The 19,697-nt window shown below is 38.1% G+C and overlaps 1 protein-coding gene and 1 long non-coding RNA gene across 2 annotated transcripts in view; one reads left to right on the top strand and one right to left on the bottom strand.

Annotated features, from left to right (window-relative positions):
• The window catches only part of LOC114011632 (uncharacterized), a 46,105-nt gene that overhangs the window by 10,538 nt on the left and 15,870 nt on the right, over window positions 1–19,697 (top strand). The window lies entirely within an intron of this gene.
• Window positions 2,745–6,683, bottom strand: SOSTDC1 (sclerostin domain containing 1). Its single transcript, XM_005235625.4, has 2 exons — window positions 6,294–6,683; window positions 2,745–4,035 (listed from the first exon to the last, which is right to left on the bottom strand). The coding sequence occupies exons 1-2, from the start codon at window positions 6,616–6,618 to the stop codon at window positions 3,620–3,622; spliced, it is 741 nt and encodes a 246-aa protein (XP_005235682.2). The 5' UTR covers window positions 6,619–6,683; the 3' UTR covers window positions 2,745–3,619.

The raw sequence follows: 19,697 nt of genomic DNA, 5'->3' as shown, positions 1-19,697 counted from the left end.
TCTGTTAGGTATTTTCAAGGGTGTTATTCAAATGTCTGCTTTATTTCCAAACAAATGACTGAACTGGGATTGGGTGGTTTTGATTCCAAGGCTGCTGGAAAGGAGAGAGCAACAGATTTGTTACTAAAAAACTAATAAATAAACTTCTCAAGGGCTTTTCTAGTCTAGATTGCAAGTGTCAGGCCCTTCTGACTTCCGCACTTGGAAATGTCTTAAAGACACTATCTACCACTGCCTCTATGAAGTGTGCCTGAGTGCTACCATGCTATCAAAACAATCAGCATCTGGCTACATTTGTTTCTAGTGGTATCTAATGAAAATTGATTTCCATTCATTATAAAACAATTTACCCCTTAGTTGGGGACAGTTTTCATCAACTTGAAAGTAATGAAATAATGATGACACATTAACAGATTCTGATTTATTCACTTTTAGTTTTCTAAACAGGCAAGTATGAGAACTTAGAAAATTATTAGGTTCTTTTAAAGGCATTTGAAACTATTTTCAAGAAGCCCCTGGACTTAGTGATCTGCCCATATGGCATGATATTATTGAGAAAGTAACTTATATGTATTCTTAGTGTAATAAATCTAGACTATTTAGTGGTCTAATTTGTGTAAAAACTTACCTGGTCTGACTCTATATTGTACTTTTTCAAAGTATTTACATGCTTTTGTATCTATTAGGCCTATATCCTACTCACTGCAACTTTACACTTTGAATATCCTATATTATACATATACATTTATAATATCTGAATATATCCTACCCACTGAACTTTACACTTTTTCATATAAGAAGCATAGTTGGATGTACTCGTATAACGCCTTTTGTCTAGATCTTTGGATAGACCCCTGTGAGTTCACATGTAACAGGATAAAACAGAATGGAGATTGTGTAGTCCAGATTGAAGTATTCAGAGCTGGGAGATGAGTCAGTAATATTATTCCTTCAGAAAAATCAGGATTAACATATTTCTAACACTACTTTCCTGTAGATCTCCACAAAAGGCCAAAGTCATGGCCAAAGAAGAGACCATAGCTAACTTAGGTGGCACGCCAAAGTTAAGTTGCTGCTGATGGACAAAGTTCCTACTGGCTTCTCTCATGTTTCCTCAAATATGCCAGACTTAGAGATGGGCCCCATGGTCTTTCTATAGCATGTCCAGCAAAATTTCATGAAGTCATCTTAATGGAAGTATGTCAAATTATCCTCTTCAGGTAGTTTTGCATGGAAAGACCAACTAGGAGTAAAAATCGCTATTGCGAAATGCAAACCCTTATTAAATGTGCATATTGTTTCTGCAGTCAAACTTTACTGACTGTAGAAGAGTCATGAGCAGGATGTGGGGGGGGGTTCACCGTTCTTATTTCTGGGAGTCAAACAGAACAGGCAGGACGACTTTACTGATGTGAACTATTGGCTTTGAAAATAATTTGGTTAAATTTTGGTCCATTATTTCAATCTTTTGTGCTTTATCATCTTGAAGAAGTAGTTGGAGAACAATGTAAAAATGGATACATGTTTGGCATTTGGGAATAATCTTTCCATATAAAAAGGCTTGAATGAGACTATAATGTCTGTTAAAATAGACTAAGGTATCTGTAGGTCCACTGAAGTGATATGCCTAGGAGCAACGTCATGTCACCTCTCTCCCTGCTAACTCCTTTATTCATCATCTGTCCTCTTAGGCTTAAAAGAAGCACCTTTAAGATCAGAGAATTTGAGTATAAATGGTCTCTGATCTTATCATTCTGATATTTCCACAATCACAGAATTAAACTTGAACCTACTCTGTCATTAATGTGGTTTATTTTAACTTTACCACCATGTAGATTACTTAAAATTGTGTGTGTGTGTGTGTGTGTGTGTAGCTCTTTCTTACATATAGCAGATTTTAAAGAGAATTCTTGAAGGTAGATTTGAGGGAAAATAAATTCATTTTATCGATAACATTTAGGATTTGATAAGTCAAGCAGTAGCAGTGATTTTCAAACAGTTCTACATTAATGACCAAGGAAGATCATTGCAAAGAACTTCACGGTGAATCTTTTGAAATTAAAATACAAAATGGAATGAGATAAAGAGGAGGTCAAAGAGAGCTTGTGTGAGACCTGATCAGGCAAGACTTCTCTCTTCTTGTGTAATCATTTCTTTGGTGCAAATGGGTGTAAAAGTTAATAACTTAAGAACAGCAGAATCCTATGATGAAATATTGCCCATAGTATTTCAATATAGTTTGAAAGATTAAGAACAGGTGATTCATGGACTATGTATTGAAGGGTAGATTGCTTAATATGTATTTCCTGATACATTCCATAAGAATAATGTGCAGGAGTCTATTGGCTCTATGGGAAAGATTAAACTAAATGTTATTTTCACGGTTAGTATTTGACTTCATCACTAATGAAAAGAAGAAAAATGGTGATGTCTTACTACCTTGTAAAACTTCCCCAAATACACACTTTTTCTGCAGTGCCCAACTTGCAAATTGTTAAATAGGAACCTGGCTTGGGCCACTAATAAGCACCATCTGTTAAATGGCCATATAAGATTTTTACATCCAAAAAGACTCCACAGAAAGGTTGTTTTAATGTTAAATATCATGGATAGTTGTTTTTTTTTAAACCAAATAATTTTCTCCTGCTTTTTAAGAGTAAATGTGACTGATTATAATGTGTGCATTTTTGTACATAGAGCCAGACAATACAGTTTTTTAGCACTGTTTATTTTTTTGGGGGGGGAAGAAACCAATGAATTTGAAAGGAAGTCATCATATCTGTCTTTTGATTGCACATTTTTAAACAAAAATAATACAGAATGGAGAATGAAAAAAACAATTTTTATGTTGCTACTTCAAAGTAACACCTAAGTCTATGAATGTTCAAAATGAAAATATATATACCATGAATGCTAAAATGTCTATTTTACATTATCTACAAAATGTATGTTCTAATCCAGCCACAAATCATAGGAAAATACTTTGATACATGAGAAAAGCTATAAACATAAGAACATTTTGGAGGGAAATAACACACATAATAGCTCATTAAATAATTACAACAACAAATAAATAGTTTTTTCAGCTTTACTTTTTGATTGCTGCCATGCATATTTTAATTTTTGGTATACTGAGATAAGAGAAAGGTCAGCATGCAAGGCAATTTTTTTTTTAGAATTAATCTGAAAGCAGATACTAGGTCTTGTATTTTTAAGCTGTTGTCACAAGTTCATAAAACATGATATAGAAGGCAATAGATGTGATAACTGTTCTCATGAAAACACACAACAAAGCATCTTTTTACAAAATAGACGTCAGTGAATATTCATGGCAAATTTTCTTTGCCTCCTTGGCTGGAGAAAATGTAAAAGTTTATAGTGTGGGTTTGGAAGGCTTGTGTTATTCCCCATGTTGAGCATTTGGAAAATCACCCAAAAAGTCCATATGCTGAGAATGCCCCTTTTGATTTTGGTCAAAGCAATAAGCATGTAGTGTCAACTGAGAACACAGCAATGGCAGACTTGTCTTTAAGCAGTCAGAACGGTAAAGCAAATGGTTACAGGTGAGTCAATTTTGGCACGAGGAGTGGAAGATGAGAGAGGAGAGAATGTCTGACTTCTAACTTGTACTATGTTTGCTTGATTTACTGGCTCTTTTCCTCTCTTTGTGGTGCTGGATAGGCTTCGCTTGAGAGGTTCCCTCAAAGTTGTGGCTGGACTCGTTGTGCTGCCTGGTGTATCGCTTGCACTTGCAGGCTGTGACCACAGTTATTTTGTAGGTTCTTATACTTCCATCCTGGCACTGAAGCTGGATCCTCTGAGTGCGAGTTTTGTCATTGACACATCTCCACTCTTGCGAGCTCCGCCTGCTCCAGTACTTGGTTCCGTAACCTCCTCCAATCCAGTTGGGGAGCAGTGGCAAAGGGAGGCATTCACCAGCACACACCAGCTCCTTCAGTGGGTTGATGCTGGTGCACTGGCCATCTGAAATGTACTTGGTAGATCTCAGTTCCCGACAGCCAACTTGTACACGATCTGCAGAATGCACAGAATAATAAACACTGAGATTCAGAATGGAGAGATTTCCTTAACCAGTCATCTTCCCATTAACAAGCTATGTTTTGCAGAAGTTAAAGTAGGCTGTAATCTTTACAGGACATCTCTTTACTGTTGTGTCCCCCAACCCAAGGGCCTGAAGTGCTGATGGTATCTCTGGGTATTACCACAGCATAAAGAAATCATAATGATATGCACTTCAGTAGCTGTGGTAGAAGAGACAATTTTATTCTCTAGCCTTCTTCTCAGGGACATACCTTTTAGAGGAGAAAAAAATGCCCCAAGGGAAGAAATGTTTCCTGCTTGTTCTCAGCCTAGGGAATTTGCTCTGTGATGTTTACAACAATTATGCTGGATCATTAGCAAGGGGGAAAATACTGCCTTGGAAACTGTTTATATGCTTTTAAATTAATTTCAAATACTGTGTTTCTTCTCATTCCAGTTATAGTAGACTGAGTCTCTCATGAGCACTGCTGCTCTGAACACATATACTGCAGAAGTGGTAAGAGCTGAAGTTACCAGGGAATGGTGCTCTGCATATAAAGTTTGAATGATTAGCATAACGATTTCAGAGTGGTCATTTTGCCCCCAGGGTAACACCGTCTATTGTATCTGTAGTAGTCTCTATGTTATATGTAACATAGAGGATCTTGCAGATTCTCTCAGGCAACTGACATAGAATCAACATGCAGAGCTTCTCATACAGGCATGTTTGTACCCGTCTGTATGTGCAGCTCTGCACCCTGCAATAAACACAACTGTTTATTTCAGTAATTACACTTTGAAATAAACGCCCACAGTGCGCTTAATTTTAATAAGCAATCTTTACTGGCTGTGCTCTCCCTCTTTCTGAAGGACAATTACAGCGCAGATTCTACACACAATGCAATTAACTAACGCCTTTAAAATAGGAGTAATTACTAGAAACATTTTAGAGTGAATCATAAAAGACTTTGAAGGTACATCTACATATCACAGCTACAGGCTGCTTCTGTTTCTACTTGGATTTTTGGAAGCAAGTTCTGAACAGAGACACTGAGTTACGATTACTTCACCCTGTCCCCTCTGTCTCAGGATGGGCAGTCAGAGGGACTGTGAATCTGCAGGCTGATCTGAGGGACTGCTTACAGGGCTGTTCTCCTGCCTGCCGTGCAGAAAAGATTCAGGCTTGCCTTCCTGCAGCTGCACTCAGGAATGTACCTGGAAGAAGCTGGTCACTGATTTGAGTTTGTCTCTCTGTCTCTTTTTATGTCTTTCCCGGCTCAGCTTTCCTTCAGTGACAGCTCACTGACAATGAATACCTACTGGGCTGCTCCAGCCATATCATAATGACGAGTTGTTTCCTGTGCACTTAAACCCTTAGCATTCATAGAAGCTGACACACCTGGCTTAGCTGAAAGGTATCTGTGTCACTTTTTGCCTTCACTTTCCAGGGATGATACTATTTTTATCAAATTGTTGTGGGTGGGTGTGTGTGTGTTTCTCTATTTGGATTTCTTTAATTTTAAGGAGGCGGGAAGGGGAGGTAACAGACAAAGTCAGCAGAAGGTTTCCAGATCGCCATGTATCTGACATACATACATAAAACTCAGCAGGAAAAGACTAGATATAAAGAGGCAAGTTAGAGCAGAGATCATAGGTAAATTATGAGCTGATTTGTTTACTTTTGCTGGAGGTGTTAAGCAGGTAAGTGCTACAGCAGGAAGTAAAACTAAACAGCGGGCACAAAATTCAGAGTATTTTATTGCATTTGAAAAGTAGCCCAGACACCTCCCCTGCCCGCAGTGGGAGGGTGAGTTAAGAAAGCGAGGGCTTGGGAAATGCCTCTCACTCCTTTATCTTGCTTCTCTACCGGATAACTCATGAAACCCGGTGTTCCTGGACGAACCTCCCTCAGGAAGTAACCTGCCCCAGACAGCCGGTCCTACAGGACTCGCACGGGGGAGGCAGGCAGGCTGGCTGGCCGGCAGGCAGGCTCGCTCGCTCGCTCGGAGGCCGCCCGGCGAGGCAGATCCAGCCAGGAACCAGCAGCATCTTCCTTCGTCCCGGCTCCCCCGGGGCGCTGGTTCCCGATGCGCGGGGGCGGGGGGCAGAGCGCGCTGCAGCGGGGCGCCGCGGCCGCGGCCGGGGGCTCGGCTCCCCGCGGGACTTCGCTCCCGGCGCCCGGGAGGGGCGGCCGCCGCCGGAGGGCTGAGGGCTGCGGGACGCGGGGGAGGTGCTGCCGGTAGGATACTCACTGTTACGGTCGGATCCAGCGCTGGTGTAGTGCCTGCCTCCGTTCCTGGCTTGGTTCAACGTGCTGTTGCTGCTTGGGCTCGCTGCAGCAGGTTTAACAACGTGCGAATAAAGTATCTCTGTGGCATCGTTCTTGAAAGCCAAGTAGCTTTTCGTAAAGATGCAAGCTAGAAGAAAGCCGTAAAAGTGAATGGCAGGGAGAAGCATGGTTGGTTCAGGCTCTGTCTGACAGAGCTGGGTGAAATCTTTTTCTTCTGCTTCTTCTGAGTAACTCTGAAATTGCTCCTGAAGGTTTCCTTTATATATTCGGAGAGGCTTGGCATTCATTCAGGTGTAAAGTTGTGGATAGCTTCAGAATGAAAACCCACAAAAGGGGTGGGATCCCTACATGAGCCTGCGAAGACCTTTTACCAATAGGAGAGAAGACTGCAGTAAAGGAGGAGTTAGATGCACTAATTGCAGGATTCCTATTTGGGGCTTTTGAGGGTATCGGAAAACTCTTAAGACACCGCACAGCAGCATCCGGGCTGAGATCTAGAGGCTGGCAGCTTTGCCTTTCCATTCTGCATGGCCTTGCTTGCCTGGCATTTTGGTGTGGTATGTCTAACACAGTGTAAGAAAGAGTCTCTCTTGCTCCTGTTATGCAAAGTTCTGAATGTGACTTTCAGCAAACTTGCCAGCTCTGTAAGGATGCAAAAGTTTATAGAACTTGCAGAAGACTGCTAGTTACACAAATACTGTCTGCAATATACCAAGATCACTTTAAAAAAAAAATTGTGAATAATTTAAAGCTGCCTCTAGATGCTTTAAATTATGCAGCTTTGATCAACAAGGAGCGCTGCTAGAGAAACTACTTGTTTAAGGGGAATAGTCTCTCCCTGGTGTGCAGAGTTACAAGTATGTGTTTCTGTATCACCGCGCATAAAATGTATCTCCTCTAGGCTCCTTTGTACAAACATATCCATATTCATAGCCTCTCACTATGCTCATTCACCAAACTAGTCTTTTTTAGTTTTGTACATTGCCTAGAGCATTTGTATATTTTTAATGTATTATTTCATGTGATAAAGAAAACAAAGAGGAAAGAATAATCCTTATTTTGGCATACTATTTTACTGTCACACACTTACTTGATTTTACTTAAAATTGCATGGCCCAAATCCAAGCGCTAGTGTAAATTGTGATGTTGTCAGTAGGCCAATGCTTGTCTGCATCATAGTAAATGCTGTCTAGATTTTCATTATAAAGAAAACAACAGTGATCAACGTTGAAAGCTATAGTGTTCTAATTCAAGGGAAACTCTTTTCTTGGGGAAAAAGCACAACCATGCAGGAGGCCACATTATGTAAAGGTTAATCGCACTTACATTATTTGTAACCGAGTTGATAAGTATAGTCATCCTGGATTTTATTTGCTGTAATGGAAGCTGAAGTGGAACACAGGTCAGTTACCTTTACTGTCAGGGTCAAAAACTCAGTCATTCAGAGAAGACAACTGTGTTTCATTTTGGAAACAAGCAGACATTTGTATCAGCAGCACTTTCCTCTCGCATCACTTAGAAGGTTGTCCTGGATTTCAGCAGGAGTAAGGACAGATCCACAGTAGGTGCCAAATTGATAGCCTTTGCTTAAAAGACACAGGAAAAACAGGAGTGTTGTGAGGTGAAGTGAGTTTTACTGGCAGAGCTGTGTGTGGGGAAGTTGAGTTGATTGCCTGCATCTATTATGACTAGCCCAACCCAGTTCTGGAATAACAAGAATGTTGCAAGGCAGAGTGAGATCTTTCAGCAGAGTAATGTATGGAGGAGTGGGATCACTACTAACCCCTGACAAAGCTCCAAGTTCCACTCTCATGGAACATCTTATTTAACCACAAAAGCGAAGATGTGCATTTTACCTTCCCTTTCAAAAAAAAAGTAGAAAGCAAAAATTTCCTTAAGAAGACATGTACATTACAGACCATTAATATTTGAGCATTATTTTTCTTCAACAGCAGCTAACCAAAGGTCTGCTTTGTTGATGTTCAAGTCCTACTTCATTTTTTCTCACATTCACAGATCATACAGACCTTCACACATCTCACCTTCCCTGCAGGATAGTCTCTGTGCTGAACTGAGCCAATATAATTAAAAACACAGGACCCATTTTCCAGTTATCCACAATTCCTGTGGATATCAGTCAGAGGACCTTTTCCTAGTAGAAAGATTTTCCCACATTAGATGAGACTTGGCAAAGTCAGAAGCTTCCTTGAGAGCTGCTTTCTTTGAAATAATGCATATAATCTTCTCACAGGAAAAATGAATGGGACCTTGGGGGTCTAGGACTGGGGCTGCAAGGAGCTTGCTAAGCCTCAACTTTTTCAGCTTTCAATGAAAGCTAAAAATCACCCCTTCAAATCTGGGCTATATGAAACCATTAAGTTTGTCACATACTTCTCTTGGTCTTGTCACTTAGAGAAGGGAGACCTCAAGACAAACTTCAAGACAAAGGACAAGTTTGGCCTTGAATTTGCCACAGGAGAGATAATATAGATTACCTCATTTTTCTGTGCACTGGACACAAAGTAGACTTCATTGTAATTTAATTTGTATTTTCCATTTTTTACAAATATTGTATGAAATTTTCATTATTTCAGTTCCTTGGTCAGTACTGTCAGCCTCCCTACTTTGAAAGGTAAGCAGGTTTCTGAGGAGTTTGTCGGTTAATTTGGTTTATAATTTCTTTTGTCAAACCTAGAGCTTGCAGTGTTTCACTTTTTCTGAGTCTTCCTGAAAGAAATTAGAAGTCACATGAGGGGAAGGGATGCTGGTCAGTCAAATTTGGTTATTCTTCCTGAGCGAACTTCACAGTCAAAAGGTGTTTCTTGACGCTTAGCTCAGAATAGGTTCCTAGACATAAAACATTAGTTAGGTGATCATGATAAGTTCTCAAAGGTGAAGACTTTAAGTTACCTTTGTACCCTCCAAAATAGACTGAAACAACGTACAGTCTGTCCTTATTCTAGTCAGATTCAATGGCTTGAGTAGAACATTGCTCTGTGCTTAATCTGTAATATTGGCCATAAGGAATATATTACACAGGTCTTTGAAGTCTGTACTGGCTTCCTTTTTGCCTCTGGGCATAACTCAGGATGTTCTTATTGATCTATAAAACCCTATATGGTTTCAGTCCTAGGCAATAAATTCTCTCTCCTTTATCTTCCGTTATGACGCTTAAGATGAGCCAGGGCATACCGACTATACCTGGGTGTCTGGAGGGGGTGAATGCTCAGTGTGAAGGGTCCAGGAGACTAGATTTCACTGCTCCTAAGGTTCCACGAGAGTCCTGTTCTGCTGCCTGGCATGATGTAAAGGCCATCGTTTAGTCAGATCCTTGAAAGGTGGCTGTGGGGAAGGCACAGGGAGAAACCCATTAACCAGATTAATTTAAATGCTTGTACATGTACCCTGGGATAAAGTGCTACATTGAACTACACAATTTTTTCAACTTAACTGCTTCTTGTATCTTAACAGCCTTGCTTCTGAATGAACCTAAACACAGTGGTAAAGCCATCCATCACTCTTCAGAGAGAATGGTATCCAGAGTTATCCACACCTTAAATCTTGCTTTCTCCATTTTCTGTGACAGAAAAAACCCCACACTTCTCTCAATGGATGAAGACTAATACAAGGCATGTGTTCTGTAAAGATACCGAAAGAGAATTCCCTTCTTCATGGTCATTTATAAGTCTGTCAGGATCCCATCCTCCATGTTTCTTAGACACTATAATGATGTCCAAAGGGCAAAGTTTTGTGCCGAGTGCACACACCTGTCTAGCAGCACAAAACAGCCACAGGGAATAGAAGGGTATGCACTGACAAGTACAAATGACTGCCAGAGCGCCTTGTCTTTGCAAACCACATGATCACCAAACATGCACAAAAAAAGAAGGAATTCCAAATTTTTCATAAAACTTGGGCCTGCACAGTTTTAATAATGATATGAAAAGGCCAGAATTAGAATGAAGGCTGCATGGAAAGAAAGGTTCAAAATTTGTTCATAAATTTTTTTGTTAGTCCCAAAGAGAAGACCATTAGGGCATTGCAATTCTGACTTGTTTCCAGAGGCAGATACTTTGAGAATAAGTCAGATAAATGACTGCAAAAAAGAAACTGACATTTATTGCTTTGCACCTTAAAACATAAATGACTGTCAGGCTATTTTCTGTTAAGCAATAAGCATATTAGTAATGTACTTCAAAGCAGCATAAAATGTGATTTGGAGCGTGATAAGAGAACTTGTCTGAAAGTGAGGTGGAATTGTAATAAATGCAACTGTTGAGAACTTGTAAGCTGTTGTGCAACAAGCTAGCATAGTTTTAAAGCTCATACAGAAAACATGTTAGAGAACCGAGATACACCCCCCGCTCCCAAATTCTCAAACCAAAGATTTTTTTGAATACTGAGGTTTTTCTATACTAAACGGTACTTTTTAATTTTCTCAGGAAATTACAATTGAGAGATTAAATGAAAAACATAACATATATTCTCATTAATGAGAATGACTAATTAGTTCTGATTTATGTCTTAATCTCCCTAAGACTTCATATTACAATTTTACTTTTTTCTACTTGCTCTTATACATAATGTAGACAGAATAATTTAGGTCAGGCTGTGGCTTCAAAGGAGGCAATTTATCACTTTTATGGAAAAAGACATTAAATAGACTGAAAAGGGGGAAATATATGTTTATTTTAAAATTCTAGGAAAATTTACATTAGAGTGAAGAACTATCCATACTAATTATAAGTGCCACCTCTTCTCAAGTGTTTGCAGTAAGATTTTAAGACCAGTTTGAAGATGATGTGGCTTATTATCATCCATAACATGTTTTGTGATTTCTGTGTATGTGGAAGAAGAAAGAAGATCAAAATAGGGTTTTACTAATGAAAAAATATGAGCTTGTTTATTTGGGGTAACATTTTTGGAAACTCTTAGGTGACACTGAAATGTAACACTTCTATTTTAAAGAGATTTAGGGCAATAGAGCAGTACATACACAGACACTGAAATCAACTGGACTTCAGTATCTACATACTTTCTAAAATGTTGCCCTAAGGAGTGAAAGTCCTATTGATTTTCAGTGAGCCAGTCACTTAAATGCTTTTGAAAATTTTACCCTCAGGTTAAAATTCTGAAACTCCTACTCAATGTTAAGCAGGCAAAGTCCCATCAACATGCCCCAGTTGCAAATAAAATAGAAACTGAGTAAAGGTTTTGAAGTCTGACTTGTTTCTTTACATGTAATTAACTGAACTTTTAATATATCACTATGTTTCAGTAAACTGCTTTGTGTTTCTAATTACGTGGTCTGAAATGATTACAGTGTATTTAAAAAATGCACACTCTACAACAAACCAGCTAAGAAAATCTGGCATAGTGTCAGGATTTCCTAGGCAAACACTTGCCAAACCTGTTGTTAGATCCAAAGTCATAATTTAAAAACAAGCCTAGAAGGTATCTGGAAGAAGATCCCTCTTTCCTTCCTTCTGCTCTATCTCCCACTCCCTGACAAGGAAATCACTTTACCTTATCAAAACAGGACAGTTACTGAAATTTGTCTCCTGGTAAGAAACCTATCCCTGCTACACTCGGATTTTACATTTGGCTAATGCATATTCTTGTTAAAGAAAAAAGTTTCCTTCACCAAGAATGTTAGTGTCCAAATTCTTCAATCAGATAAACACGCACAACTCCCTACTGAAATTAAGGAAGTACCTGAGGGCAAAACCTGGCCCCAAATTAGAATTTTAATAAGTGTAATACTTCGTAATCCTTTCCCTGCCAAGAGACAGAAATGGCCCATCCTGCACAACAAATTCACAGACTTTACCATGTACTCAGTAGCAGGGTTTCACTTAGAACTCATGAACCAGAATATAATTGAACAAAATGTGTACATCTTAGTTTATTAAAATTAATCCATCCAATATTATACTTCATTTGTACAGTACTGAAAATCTACCATTTGCACATGTAGGATCTGCTGTAATCCAGCAGATGTTTCCACATTATCACCCCAAACACAGTTTTAAACACTTGGAACATTAATTAAAATGGAGATCTGTCTCTCAAAGAACTTATATGCATATCTTCATGCATTGGTTTTTACTGTCAGCTACTGATATTCCTTCCTATCGGAAGTTAGTTTCAGTTGCCTGGTTCTCTTTAAGTCCCAAACTGTTTCATGCAATCAATGAATGAGTCAGGCTGAATGAAATTAAGACACAGAACCAAGTATCACCTGCCTACGCAGGCACTACAGCCCATTCCAGACTTCCTTTCCAGCAATTTTAATTACCTTGAATTCACATGTAAAAGAAAATGTAACAGGAAGAGCTGATAGATCTCCTCACTGGAATGCTCTAGGATCTCTTTTAAAACAATAAAATTACATTTTTACTAAACTAAGGCTTAGTAAATTTACTATGACTACAGTACAGCCTTAACTAATAAAATGGCAAAATGCACACCAAGAGTCAAGTTCCTAAAATCTTAGGGCTAAGTGCTTAACAGTTTTTTAGGCATTGTTACAGTGAGAACATTATGTTGTTGCTGTTGACTTATGTATACAAATATATTAATTAGAACACATGCACACTCAGTTTGGCTAAGAGCATGAAAAATGCTATTGCCATGAAGTTGAGAGGTGGGAATGAATTTTCAGTACATTCCACCCATTCCCCAGGTTGTATGTAAAATTTAATATTAAAACATTTCAGGAAAGGACAAAGAATGGAAATTCTTTGCAGTAGTAGGTGTCAAGATTTTGAAATATTTTCTTTAGTCCAAGTAAGAAAAAATCCTCACATTCTGAGATGCCTGAGAAACAATTTCAGAGAAAAAAGAAATTCTAACCAGATATTACTATTTTGATTTTTCTTTGAGTAATCTTGACTTTTAATAATGGTGGTTCAACAACAGCAGGATAATCCCTGCCTTAAGCATGACATTAGGTTTTAAAGGATTATTTATCTTATCTGAGCTTAGAAGTCTTGCAGTATACCTTTATGGTAATAAACAAATATTAGCTGTACTTGCTTAACCACAGAGTTTTAAGCAAAACCATCCTCTAGCCTGAAGTGCAGTGGGATTTCAGTCTTCAGCTACTGCTCTATGTATCTATATGATCACAACAGATTAGCATTTAGAATTAAAATGTAGTTAAAGTAATATGGTTACAAAACAACTTAATGAGGCCACTGTCAGCAGAGATAATCAGCAATGATGAAATTTAAACTACTGTTTCTCCAAAGATTAAACTTTGTCCATACTGTTCATAACTGGCTGTAACAGTAGTTCTGGTCACTATTGCACCTGACATCAGTGTCCAGATACTGAATAAGCTCCATAACGAACATGTGTTACACCATTTTCAAAACCTTGTCACTATTTATGTCTGTAATCATCAGGCAATAAAGGCATTCTTTTTCCAATGTAAAACATAGTTGTTGTGAGAGACGTTTGTTTGGGGATTTCAGTCCTAAGTCTATTTGGAATTACAAACTGGTTTAGTTGACATATAAACAGTACTCAAGAAAAGAAATGTCAGAACATTCTGTTTGTTCACTTGGCCTTTCTGCAATTCTTCAAAGCTTTTTGCAGGGTTGCTTTTCTAAAATGTATCCTAACATGGAAACACTATACAAATAAAGCTTTCATAACTGTCAACATCTGAATTTGTTTTTCAGGGTGAGTATTTCCAATAAATTTTCACTCTGAGGAAAAACCGAATACTGGCCTTCCTTCTGGTAGTTTCCATCTAAAATACAGCTCTCATCTCACACATTTGCGCCTGCCTTATTAGAACAACATAACAATTATTACTGTAAATGGAAAATCCTGCAGGTGAAAATCCCTGGCATGATTATTCCATCATGATAAACAGATTGGCCTCCTGTAAATCCAGGAGATACATGATTTCTTTTTAAGGTTGGATTACCAAGCCACCTTTGTATGAATAGCCAGTAAGAGATGATGTTTTGCATAATTTTTGGTTTTCTCTTGACTTGCTACCTTTGTTACTTGTTGAGAGGGTAACATCATGAAAATCTTACCTTCCAGCTTCCCTTCAGAGTCTTGCATCACAGATGCTCATTTCCATCCACCTATTGTGTAGCCGAACAGGACTAATGTCCCACATCGACTCCCTCCTTTATTTTTTCCATTGCAAACTCTGGCAAGCTGTTGGAGCATTAAGAGATACCTATGATAATGACTGCCTGGCATTTCCATGTCTGTCCACCTGGTTCCTCTGTGCAGGAAGCACCTTTAGCAACCAACAAAGGAGACAGAGGATTGGGAGGGTATCTCTCCAGGTATTTTTGCAGAGTTGAAGCTTCAAGAGAGAAAAAGCATTTGAGGTACTTATTAAGGCTGCATACTTCCACAATGTCAGAAAAAGCCAGTAGATCAGGCAGGTCCAGGAGGCAATCTGGGGACAAATTCTGTAAAACAGGTATTCTGAAGAGATTCTGTTAACTAGTAATTAGCAATGCATTTCACACCCACTTATGTAAAAAAATAGCAGAAAATAATTTTAGTTGTGTCTATAACAGATGAAAGTACCTGTTGCTGTAGAGCTCCTTACAACAGTAAAGAACCATATCTGTGAGGGGGTTGGGTTTTTTTAAATAACTTAAAGGAAAATTACTTTAAAACTTCTCATATATGCACAAGAAATTATAACATAAATTATGTTTTATAGTTGTAGAGAATGTCAGTAAATGCTATTATATCCCAAATGTCTACATGAACTTGTTGGTTGTGCCCACTCTAGACTATATCCAGTTTTACATTTGCTTCTTACTTGAACTGTACTCCATTTACATATGTAGCATGTTCGAAATTGTGCATAGAATAGATATATTGTGCTCCTTCTAATAAATAGTATGGAGAACATCAAAGAGGGATATCTTACTCAAAATAAAATATTTTGTTCTGGGCAACCCAATACATAATTCTTGTCAACACCCAGTATCATTGTAAGGTCTGTTAAAAAAGCACTAAAACTGAACTACTGGAACTAATTTACTCGATAAGAGTTTAATGGCTTTCTCTATTCTTAAGTGAAGTGAGGAAAGTGGTTATTTTATTACTATTCATTTAGACAACAAGTATAAACAAAAAATGAATGGAATTGATGGTTACTAAGGACAGAGGTATATATGGCCGCAAAATACTTCATTTTATTTTACATTCTAGAAAACACTTACTGTCAAGAATAAACTGCTTAGAGATAGATCAACTGGTTTATAAATTGTCAGAAGGAAGAGCCATGCATGCTTTTTGCTGCGGCATTAACTTTCTTTAAGGGTCCAAGTCCAACCTTATTGAAGTCAATAGAAACCCTTCAATTGTCTTAAAGGGAGTTGGGTTTAGAGCCTGGGTGCAGTAAATCAGCAAGAGACTAGCTGGCAGTGTTCCGATAATCTGTGCTCATGGCGTGCACATCAAAATAACTTAAAACATCTGTCCAGTAGGTGGCATATGAGATCTCATAGTCCAAAATGTAAATAAAGCAATGGCATTTCACCACCAACACAGGAAAATTGTATTTCACCGGTTAGGTCTAAAAGGGCAAGAAGAACTATAACTGTCTATATGTGGCAACCGAAGTGGCCTTTTTATTAGCTTTTATTTAATTAGCATTATTAAATTCACATTTACATATTAAAAAGAATTCATCATATTTATGAATAGCATGGTTATAAAAATACTTGTTTTATCCAGGTTGTTAAAAATAGTTTACATTTTTCAGTTTTTCCATTACTTAATGTTTATTACTAATGTTGGCACACTTGAGCTTATTATGTGGTGTCAGTTCTTCCCAAGTCCTTGTTCTAAACATCCAAGGGAGGACTTTTTCTCATTCTTCCTGACATAAATTTAGTCTGCTTAGAGTTTATTAGCGAATGAATCATTCGCTAGAAGCCCCCTTCCCCTCCTATACACATTACTTCCTATGGACATTCAGCACAGAGACTCCAGTTTCAACCTCATGCCACATGCAGCAATGCCACTGTAAGAAATCTGGGATTGTCCTTGAAAGGGAGGCTTGGGAATCCTCCATTTCCATTCAAGTCCTCTTTGTATCACTAACTGCTCTTTATTTTCATACAGTAGGTAATGTATCAGTGACTTAATACCACATCACCACATAAGACTAAGCACCACTTTGTGAAACTACAATACCTGAAAGAACTTGAAAATATTTTAATTATCCCACACACAAAGATTAAAGGAAGGAAGACAGTCCCAAGAATACAGAGGCTGCTTAATGTAATCATATTTCAGGATTACTCTTGTTTATTAAGGTCCTTTTTGGCTAGGGATGTTGCAGAGGATTGAAGTCGCTCATTGTTTGCCTTATTACCTTCAGCAAAACACCTGAGGAGCAGGAACACTAAGTTTGCTCTCCAAATCTAGCCTTCAGCTTTGTGGCGCACATAATCTTTGCATGGTAAAAGTTCAGGCTGTATCCTGAACCCTAATTGGTTTGGGCTCCAGCATCAAAAGTTGGCGGTGTACTTGAAAATATCTCATTAATCTAATCTCGTGATTTTGGGGCCATTACAATGTTTTTTATGTCTAGGATTTGCATCTATACTGTCAAGCATGTGTGGATCTCAGAATACTCTCAAGACCTAACTCTCTCATAATTCACACCACAAACCCTTAAACTAATACCAAGGCGTTACTTTAGCATGAGTGCCAGGAGGTGGAAAAACTCTTGCTATACTCAGAAACACTGATTATACTCAGTGGCTTTGTGTGGGCCAAGCTTTTGTTCAGGCAGTCTGCCTGGCCTGCACCCAGGCAAAATCAATCATAGTAATGGTTCATCAGCTAGTACTGCAAGGTTGTTTTTCTTTATAGCAGTGTAGATTATTTAAATCCAAGCTGTGAGTGGGCTACGTACAGAATCATAGATGGAAAATTTGTGGGACATGTGGCTTAGTGTGCGCATGTGTGCAGTCAAACTTACTTTTCAGTTTGTAGTCTAGACATGGCCTTATGGCTTGGATTTGGAAATACTGAACCTCACACAGATGAAAGTAGGGTTTAATACCCTAAGGCAGATGGGTTGGAATGTGGAGAAAACCTAATAATGCAGGTTACTTTAAAGTCTGCAGTATGACTGTGGTCAGTCCCGCACTTTTACATGGGGAGGGGGGAATTTCATCTCATCAAAATTTGGCAGGTACAATTCAAGATAAATAGTTTGAATCTCTAGTGACTGTGGTTTGGGAACAAAATTAAGCTTCTAATAGATTTCTGTAAATTTTCTTTCCGAATGTTCTGCTAAATGCAACTTCTCTCTTGGAGGCAGCTGTAATAATACAGTATTTTACATTTATAAAGCGCTGAAAATTCCCAACAGACCTTGCAAACTACATTCATTCAAAATCACCTAAATGTGACTAAACTGCATGGGGACCAACAACCAAACATGAAGGCACAACACATACCTTGGACCATGGAAGTTTTGGCCAAGAACACTAGAGTAAAACTCTACCACTATTGAAAGAATAATCCCTTTTTTTTTATCTACATGAAATGTCCAGGACCCTGGATTTTTCAGAACACTCAGTTGATTGTAAAATTTACCAGCCCACCAAGTACCTGGGAAGGTAGAAACAGTGAAATGATTTGGTTGGGACTGGAACAGTAATAGCCAGAGTGTCTTAAAACTAATGCTTAGAGTGTTAGGCTTTCCTTGCCAGATGTATCTGGATATTAGCTTCAGCTCCCTATGTTTTGCATGCAGATGGGACAGTTGTTGGGTGCAAAGCCCTAACAAGGCTGCAGACAAGCAAAAGCACTTCCCTGCAAGAGGGTGATGAACTGAACGTTACTAGCGATCGTTTTCCTGACTAGTATGGTCTGTTAAAAATAAAAAATACTAAACAGAGCAGTAATTTAGAAAGGAAAGAAGTACTGCATGCAAGCAACTAGTGCACGTAATACTATGGAGCAAATGTATATGCTAAGATCATGAGCTTTTTCATTACAGTGGAAATAAAATGGAGGATATAGTGAGTGCTCATTTTGTTAGCTTACAAAACTGTCATATAGCATTATATTTTGGCATCAAGCATGTTGAAAGATTAAAAATGCTCAATTCAAGTTGGAACTCAAATGACTACTTTTTAAAAGAAAGAAGTGTCATGGAGTTCAACTGAAATTGTGTGTAGGTGAGGCAAGATCTAGCTTGCTGAAGGGTAGCTGCACCATTCGCTGATATGCTGTTAGTTGAGGTTGGAAAAGTAATGGATTTAGTATGTGGCATCAGAAATATTAAATCATGTTGGAACTTCATTTTTGTACATTGAGACAAAATTCTCAACAAAATAAAAATGTATTTCACCAGAAGAAACAGATTACACTGATTCTTGTTTTACATACTCCATGCTACCCCACTCCTGCCAAAAGTCCAGTCCTTATCCAAGAATTTTAAGTAAATTATCAATAGAACAGTTATGGACAAAGCACAACTCATATGGTACAGATAATAGACATGTATATAAAACATTTTTAAACATAAATTTTCTTTTTCCCTTTCTAATTGTAAACTATAATCTACATACTTTCCTTTTTTGGGTGTAAGTTTTTGGAAGAATGATCTTAAAATTGGACCATTTTAATTTTGAAAGAAAGTAATGATAGCAATTGATGTAGTTTCCCGGGACCTATTCATTAAAATTGCTTTTTTTCTTTTCCACACATGGTCTACTGGCCAAGTTGTGTGTTGTTCTGTGCCACAGGCTGTGAAGTCTTTTATACAGTATTTCTTTGTTTCAAGGATAACTTTAGAAAAACAAAAAAAAATACTCTATTTCTTTTTAAGTGTATGGAACGCAAAGCAAATGCTTCTTGTTTCTGAGACTGAATTTGCAGGAGAAACATAAAAAAAAGGAAAAATGATTTTGGCTGAAGTCTTTAAGAGCCAAAGAAAATCAGCTGTCCACTTCAGTTGGTTCATGAGAATGGTTTAGTTTCCATAAGCTTTACATTTGTCTGAAAAAGATAGCCACTAAAGCAAGGCACTATTTTTCATCACAGCCCAAGGATCTGAGACCATGGAAGTCACAAAAAAATATGCAGATTATTCATTCTAAAGGCTACATATATGGCAAAACATTTGACATATACATTAAAAGTATTTAAATGTTACTTGTTACTCTTTTTTTAAATGGAAGAGTAAATAGAGCATGGATCCAATTTCACTGCATTTCCCACAGCTTTTTTAATATTGGAAGGCCAGGGGAGATTGCTAAATGATTATACACAATACATCCAATATTTTTTTTTTTTTCTACTGAACTTCATAACCTGTATTTGACTAAAGAATGTATTTCAGAAAGCC

The sequence above is a fragment of the Falco peregrinus genome, chromosome 5 (assembly GCF_023634155.1).
Source record: "Falco peregrinus isolate bFalPer1 chromosome 5, bFalPer1.pri, whole genome shotgun sequence".
Lineage (NCBI taxonomy): Eukaryota > Metazoa > Chordata > Aves > Falconiformes > Falconidae > Falco > Falco peregrinus.
The sequence above is the reverse complement of the archived record's forward strand: the minus strand, read 5'-3'. Positions and strand labels throughout refer to the sequence as shown.